Source organism: Myotis davidii, unplaced genomic scaffold (assembly GCF_000327345.1).
Source record: "Myotis davidii unplaced genomic scaffold, ASM32734v1 scaffold167, whole genome shotgun sequence".
In the NCBI taxonomy this organism is placed as follows: Eukaryota; Metazoa; Chordata; class Mammalia; order Chiroptera; family Vespertilionidae; genus Myotis; species Myotis davidii.
In genome coordinates, this window is record NW_006300048.1 from 6,652,247 (window position 1) to 6,660,663 (window position 8,417).

The 8,417-nt window shown below is 36.6% G+C and overlaps 1 protein-coding gene across 1 annotated transcript in view; it reads left to right on the forward strand.

Moving 5' to 3' along the window:
- Nucleotides 1-8,409, forward strand: part of CD2AP (CD2-associated protein) — a 159,305-nt gene extending 150,896 nt beyond the window's left edge. Inside the window, exons 18-19 of the mRNA XM_015572164.1 lie at nt 2,026-2,089; nt 7,821-8,409. Coding sequence (XP_015427650.1) covers nt 2,026-2,089; nt 7,821-7,862 — 106 coding nt within the window. The 3' untranslated portion in view covers nt 7,863-8,409. The remainder of the gene's footprint in view (nt 1-2,025; nt 2,090-7,820) is intronic.
- Nucleotides 8,410-8,417: the final 8 nt, after the last annotated feature.

Here is an 8,417-nt window from a genome sequence, read left to right on the forward strand (position 1 = left end):
GGAGAAGGGAGCGAAGCCTGCCAAGGCGGGCTTCGCTCCCTTCTCTGCTTTACTCTGGCCTCAGGAACCCCTATTCTTGCAGGAATCTTCCTGCAACAGGCCTCTAGTGTATATATATATATATGTGTGTGTGTGTATATATATATATATTCCATTTATGTATGTATATTGATACAGAGAAATACTGTACAGCGTACAGTGATAAAAATAAATGAATTATGGCTTCATGTGTCAACATGAATTAATCTAAGAAATGTTGGAGGGGCAGGAAAAGTAAATTAGAGACATACAGTATTATTTTATTTACATAAAGTTGAAAAACATAAAACAGCAAACAGTATTTTGTTTCATGATACATTTGTATGCATAACAGAATTAGAAAGAAGAAAAAGAACAATAAATACTATAAAACTCATCCTATGAAGGAGATGGGAGAAATGGGATTGAGGAAGGGGGTCACTTTTGGGTATCAGAGGTACTGGTATTATATATTTTATTTCCTAAGCTGACTTGGAGTTCTTAGCTTTTTGCTTTGTTATTATATCTTTATAGTTTATAAAAACATAAATAGACTTTATGCATTCAGTATTAAAACCTCAAATAGAACAAGTCATTAAAAAACTGAGGGAGATTGCCAAGGAAAGATTGATGGAGTCAGTAATTTATATTTTCAGTAGAAAAGTTACAGGACAAGATGTGTACTTTGATCTTATTCTTGTAAAGAGAAAACAGTGCTGTGTAAAAAGCTCATATTTGTAAATGTGTTTTTGAAAGGCAGTAAAGTGGTTCTAAATTATCAAAATAAAAAACAAATACTTAGAATAATGTTAGATATAGAGAACAGGATAAATATTCTAGGAGTAGATCCTAATTTAGATATAAATTAAATGAATAATAAATTCAGAATAATAGAATAATTGGACAAAAGAAGCATTATTTTATTTAATGAAAACTTTATCAAAGTAGGAAGTTAAATAGCTTAGAAGTACATTTTATATCACATATCCAACTTAACTCTACATAAATATGAATTAAATATTTTAAAAATTAGTCGGTAGAAAATTTAATCACAATATGGCTTTATAATCATTGAAACCACAGAAGAAATTAGTTTTGATATTATATAATTTAAAACTTCCTTTTTTTCTCATATATTCTTCATGAGAATTTTCACAGTTTTCTCAAGCTATTTCTACAATACTCTTGAAGATAATTTTCCTAGTATATCAGGAGGCTGATAATGTCCACACTTTTTGCTTTAGAAATTTGATCTATTGATGTGTTCATGATGTTAAATAAAGTTCCTATTCCTCCAATTTCCTTTGCCCCTCCCCCCAAACCAACTATAACCAAACAAAAAACCTGAATATTTGAATACCGAACAGCAGTCATCAGAAATATGAAAATTTTAGCAACATGGAAATGTTGTGTAAAATACTTTGTGAAAAAGACACATATACAATATATATTGAGATGTGTGGAAGGAAAAATGACTATAAAGAGGTAGATAGAACATAACAAAATGAACACATGAGTTAAAGAAGAGGGATTGGTGGCTGAAGTTATTTTGTATATTGGTTTGGTTTTGGGATTTTAATGTAACGTTTAATTTAAAAAATAGAGAAGAGAAATGGTTATCTTACTTAATAAACTATAATTTGCCTTATACAGGGGCATATTTTGACATTCGTTTTACCAAGTTGTTTAGGCCTGGGAAATGCATGGTAACTGAATATGGGCAATTGCTTCTAAAAACAAGTTGTTATTTATTTTGTCATGAGCTGTTCTGTATTCACTTTAAAAAAAAAATTTATTCTCAGGTACTTGTGCCATGTTTTGTTGAGTATTACCTCTTATACTGAACCATTCCATGTAGAGATTTTGAAATTTTTCTCAATTAACATGGCTCTTTCCTTTAAAAAGTTTCCCCCATGTTTTGGGATGTCAGGCAACCCAGAGACTGGTGACATTAGTCAAATGTATATTTTAATTAAGCCTCAACAGTAATTAAGACTTTGTTTTTAGGAAAGAACTGGAAAAACTACGAAAAGATTTGGAAGAAGAGAAGGTGCTGAGAAGTAATCTAGAGGTAACTCATTTCTGCCAGCATTGAGATTGCAGGCAGGATAAAGTAGACATGTTTTTTCCATCCCAACTTGGTGATTGGTTCCACTACAAATGATGCTATCCTACTTCAGCTGGACACTCCTTGCTGCTTGTAACCATTTAATTAACCTCTTGTTGACTCCCTGTCACATTCCATTGCATGATTGAGCACATGTTCTTTGTGCACTACCTCTCATTGGCGGTGTATGAGGCACGTAGGTAAAGCATGGCTCTTGCCTCTTAAGAGTGTCTACTTCTAGATCTTTTGCACTCAACCCGCTTCTTACTGGAGCTAAGTTCTCTTTTTTTCAACTTACTTTTGCTGGGAACAAAGCTGGTGGTGGTGGTGGTGGTAATGGGATGGCTATAGATTTGCTGACTTGAATCTCTCACTGAGAGTTTACTTTACAACTGTAATGTCATCGTCTTCATTGTGCTGATGACTGATAATTTCACTTGTTTTCTTTGTCTTCCTTAACTTTTTCCCCATCCTCACTGATTTTTGGCCTTCATTTGTCTTTTTTTCTGCATATGTCAGAGAAAGTGTGTCCTGCCTTTTTTCAGAGGCTCATTCCATTCTCTCTTTATTTTATACTTTCCCCAACTTTTCCCTTGCCTCATTGTACTTACCCATTTCTTCTGTTAGCACTGAGATATGGACTTGCCATTAAAAACTTGAGCTCCTCTTCTGGCTTCTACTCATGACTTCCAGTTCTAAACAATGGGTCAGTCAGGCTTAATGCTTCCTGTACATTATCTCATTGGACACACATAACAACTTGTAGGATTATTCCCATTTTAAGGATGAAACACGTTTAGAATGATTAAGTCACCGGTAGAGCTGAAATTTTTAACAAAAGCAGCCAGACTTCAGAACCTTTGCTCATAGGGATTAAGTTATACAGTTTGAACTTGAGGAAGTCACTTAGCCTTATTTGGTTTTGGTTGTTGAGGTGTTATATGTGAAGATATTTAGTCAATTATCAAAACTTTGTTTTTACCCTTATATGACACTAGAGGCCCGGTGCACGGATTCATGCACTGATGGGGTCCCTCCGCCTGGCCTGCGGGGATTGGGCCAAAACTGGTTCTCTGACATTCCCCAAGGAGTCCCGGATTGTGAGAAGGTGCAAGCCAGGCTGAGGGACCCCACCGGTGCATGATTGGGACCATGGGAGGGCTCTGGGGCATGTCCAGCCTGTCTTGCCCAGTCCTGATCAGCTGGACCCCAGCAGCAAGCTAACCTACTGGTCAGAGCATCTGCCCTCTGGTGGTCAGTGTGTATCATAGTGACTGGTCGAACAGTCGGACACTTAGCATATTAGGCTTTTAAATATAGAGATATCCCCTTTACTGGCTCTTTTCCTTCTTCCATAAAAACACTCTTTTTTAAAATTTTTTATTTTTAGTCTAAATAAAACAAAGAAAAGCCCCTTTTCATGTCCAGATACCCTCTGGATCTACTGTAGTTTTCTCTTTTCATTTGGGATTCATCTGTTGAAGAAGAAGAAGAAGGGGAAGGGGAAGGGGAGAAGGAGAAGGAGAAGGAGAAGGAAGAGGAAGAAAGAAGGAAGAGGAAGAAAGAAGGAAGAAGAAGAAGAAAGAAGAAGAAAAAGCATATATTAGCAGTCTCTAATTCTTCACTTTTAATTCAGTCCTGGCATTGAATTCACCCCTGGCATTTTTAGTTTACTGATGGCAACTCCAAAGTGTCTGCAGTTACCACGTCATTTCACATTTTGACATTGCCACTCTTTCAAAGATTTGCTTGGTTTTTATGATCCTGCATTTCTATCTTTAACTTTTCCATCTCTTCTTCCTTTCTTGTGGCCTAAGTGAGGTGCTCCCTCAGTACTGTCCTTGATCCTCCTTTCTGTGTATTCCCTCTTCTTCTCTGAGCCCATGAATATCTTGATTAGCTCTAGTGCATCTCCATCTAAATCTAAGTCTTCTTGTCCCACCTTCTATCTTGTATTTCTAGCTATTAGTTTTCCTGGGTGTTCCACTTGAACGTAGACTTAGCATGTCCCCTGTGAAATTTATCATCTTCCTTTCCTGCTCTTCTGATTCTTTGTTTCTGTCAATGGTTTTGTTGCCCTTCTAGCATTTGGACATGGGACTTCTGTTCTCTTCTGATTCCATTCCATTCAGGCCTGTTAGCTTCACATCCTAACATTTATCTCCTTATTCCCACTATTTCTCATGCTCTTTATCTTCTGTTTGGCTTGGTGAAATTTCTCTCATTCTTATCTCAAATTTCCTTATTCAGTACTTTTAAGAACTTTCTCTTAATTGCCGGATAAAGTTTAACCTTCTCGACTCGGCATATGTCTTTTATGACCTGATCCTAGTTTATCTCTCTTTCCTCCCTTGCTGATCCTCCATTGTCCCTTACAGTTAATCATCTGAACTTCTATGCCTGTTTATTTTCCTTTTGTTTCATCTTCTCATGCCCAAGTTCTACAGATTCTCAGGGCCCAGCTCAGTCACCTTAAGTTGGTACCAGTCTTTTCTGATTAAGATTAATTTATGTTTCTCCAAGTTCGTATACTTTAGTTTTGTAAGAAATTAATTTTATCTTATCATTGTTACATTATGTACTTCTTTTTGCCTACCTTTTAGCTATAAGACTGTTGGAGACAGGATCTATGTCTGTTTCATCTTTGCCCATATCTTCTAACACAGTGCTATGTACATATTAGATAGCTAGTCGACTTTTGTCAAATTGATAAATGTTAGAGGATACATGCTAAAAAGGTCTTAAAAAAATTTTAAAATGTTTTCTTGATTTTTATTCCTTACATTTTATACATACACATTTATATTCATATATGAAAATAAGATAATAGGTAAGAGGAACTAATAGTGCTGAGTCTCAGGATTGGGGGGATGAGGGGACATTGAGGGGATAAGGACACATTTGTAATATCTTATTCAATAAAGGGAAAAAATATTTAAAAAATATTACAAGAATCAAATGAACTGTTGGGTTTGGTTTTTTTAATTGATTTGAGAGAGAGAAGTGTTAATTTGTTGTTCACTTATTTATGCATTCATTATTTGCTTGAATGTGCCCTGACCGGAAATCGAACCTGCAACCTTGGTGTATTGGAGCGACGCTCTAACCAACTGAGCTACCTGGCCAGGGCCAGAACTGTTAGTTTTTGAAGAAAGTTGTTTGACTCATTATTTTTAGCCAAATCAGCTATTAGCTGCTCAGTGACTTGTACTATTTTTTTTTCCCTAATGCGGAAAGTTTTCACTTGTATTTGTAAAAGCACTCTTCTTTAGGCATTTGAGTTTTAGAATCATCTGTATAGAGGAGAAATTATATTTCCCCCAAAATTAATAGTAGTACTTTGAGTTACTATGAAGTTAGCATTATATAGCATTACATATGAATAATGACCATAAAAGAACTAGGTGAGAGAAACTCCAGCAATATAAGTATTTACCTAATATCTAAATTTATGCAGTCTGTCAGGAGTATTACTGGCTGCATATGGGATTATTTTTTCTACCCCCTACTCTCTCTTCTATCAGTGTTTTTTTCTTTCTATTTCTGTGTTTCCTCTCCCATTAAAGTTGGTACGGTTGGTCAATGTATCTTTGGACTAGAGACAATAATAGCACAGTAGGCAGGCCATTGAGCAATTTTGTCTTCATCCAGTCTGAAGACTAAGAATTGTCCCAATCAAATGCTGCTAAAATGTTTAATAATCATATTAGTCAAATAATAATATCAAGAAAGATCCTGGGATTAACAAACCATTCTTTTTTTTTTCTTCTTCTTTTAAATGTACAGTGGGGCCTTGACTGACGAATGTCCCGACCAACGAGTTTTTTGAGATATAAGCCGTCTCTCGGCCGATTTTTTGCTTTGAGTTGCAAGCTAAAATTCAGGTTATGAGCCAACTTCAGATACCCCACCGCTAATTGAACGTCATAGTGAACGCCACAGCATCAGCCCAGTATCACGTGTCTCACTCATTCACTTTTTGATTTGACATACGAGTAATTTGAGTTACGAGCTCTGTCACGGAACGAATTAAACTCATAAGTCAAGGCCCCACTGTATTTATATTGACTTCAGAGAGGAAGGGAGAGGTAGAGAGATAGAAACATCAATGATGAGAGAGAATCATCAATTGGCTGCCTCCTGCCCAGCCCCTCTCCACCCTACTGGGGATCGAGCCCACTACCCAGGCATGTGCCCTGGCCGGGAATCACACTGTGACCTCCTGATGCTCAACCACTGAGCCACATCGGCTTGCAACAGACCATTCTTGAATGGTTAGAATCCCTTGGAGAGAATTGTGAGCATATTAAATTACAGTTTTTTACTGACAAAAATGCCCATTGTATATAATAAAAGCCTAATATGCTAAGTGTCTGGTTGTCTGGTCAGCTGTTCAGCCAATGAAAGTGTAATACAATAATGATATGCTAAGGCCGCTCAACCACTCACTATGATGTGCACTGACAACCAAGGGGCAGACACTCCACTGGGGTCCAGCCAATCGGGACTGAGCAAGATGGGCCAGACACACCCTGGAGCCCTCCCGTGGTCCCTCCCCGGCTGGCCAACCTCCCGTGTCCCTCCCTGGCCTCGATCGTGCACTGGTGGGGTCCCTTGGCCTGGCCTGCGCCCTCTCGCAATCCGGGACCCCTCAGGGGATGTCGGAAAGCCGGTTTCAGCCCAATCCCTCAGGCCAAGCCAAGGGATCCCACTGGTGCACAAATTCGTGCACTGGGCCTCTAGTTGTTTAATAATGAACTATTTGTCAGAGGTTAGCCATTGCACGTATAGACTTTTGGGTAAAGGGATGATGCTTTCAGGAGATGGTAAGGCCTAAATATTTCCACATGCCAGGAAAGGTCAAAGATGATCAAAATATATCAATGTGAAGAGACTATAAAAACAATGTATTAGGGCCTTAGACTTTATCAGTACAAGTTCTCTGCCACTTACTAGCAGGAAACCATTGGCATGGTATTTAATCTCTTTGAGCCTCAACTTAGTTGTAATATATCAAAATTACATAACTGTAGTTATTGTGATAATTTAATGAATTTTTCAAATTTTCTTAAGTTTCTGAATTGCCAACTTCTGTTAATTGAAGGATAGAGTTTGCCTACAGGTCAAAATATTTCCAGTACATTGAAACTTAAATGCATTTCTGGGATTTAAAGATAACAATTTAGAAGATGTTATTTGCAGGTACAGAAATTGAGACCAAGTGAGGTTAAGTGATTTACCAATATCACATTGGTTGTACAAGAAAAAGAACTAAACTGGTACTTTATGTATATATTTTTATTATTATTACTATTATTATTATTATTGCTGTTCTGTACTGTCCCTTTTGTTAAAGGTCTGTGTATAAATTCTTAATTTGGTTTCAAAGATCCTCGTTTTTTGTGGGGCTGATTTTCTTACAGTTCTTCTAAACGCTTACACGACATAACCTTTTCCTGGCTGAAACAACTGTAGTTGCCTTTGTGTTGTTGTTGCCTGCCATTTAGGAACTTGCATGGTGACATTTTCTTCTGTTGAACTTTGTACACACCATTGGAAATTGGATTTAGACTGGAAATCAGCATCTGTAGGCTTGAAAGTATGACCAGATCTTAATGACATATGATAAAATAAAAAAAACTTGACTAGGATAAAGATATTGTCTCTGCTGCTCAATTTATGTTTTGTATTTTAGGTAGAAATCGAGAAGCTGAAAAAAGCTGTCCTGTCTTCTTGAAGAGGCACAGACCCAGTATTTATAATGAAATGGGGATTCAGAGGCAACACTATGAACTTCAATTGACTTGTTACTTAAAAATAACAAATGCTGATGTTGTGGTAAAGAAATATGAGTATATGAACTATAATATCTATAGAAAAGTAGGGGGAGGGTGAATTTTTTTTTATATATTTTGCTTTGCCAATATGAGGGGGGAAAGAGGCCTTATTTCTTACGTGCTGGGATTGCAAACTTCTTTTTTAGTTTGCTTGAAAATACTACTGAATCTGTATAAAAAGGAAAATTCACAATAGTTTTTTTTATTGAAATGTATTATTTTTAAAGAGATCTATACTATAAATATGGTGATATCTTTACAAATAATCTGTAAAATATACTATTTGAGAGGGACAAATTAGCTTTATAGTAACTATAATCACTACGTTATACTTAGGGGATATGTACTTTGTGTGTATATATATAAATACGTATTTTTTCTTTCACTTTTAGCTTCTTACCCAGGATGACACTGTTGTGCCTGTTTGTTTGCAGTGCTGTTTATATTTTGGGCTC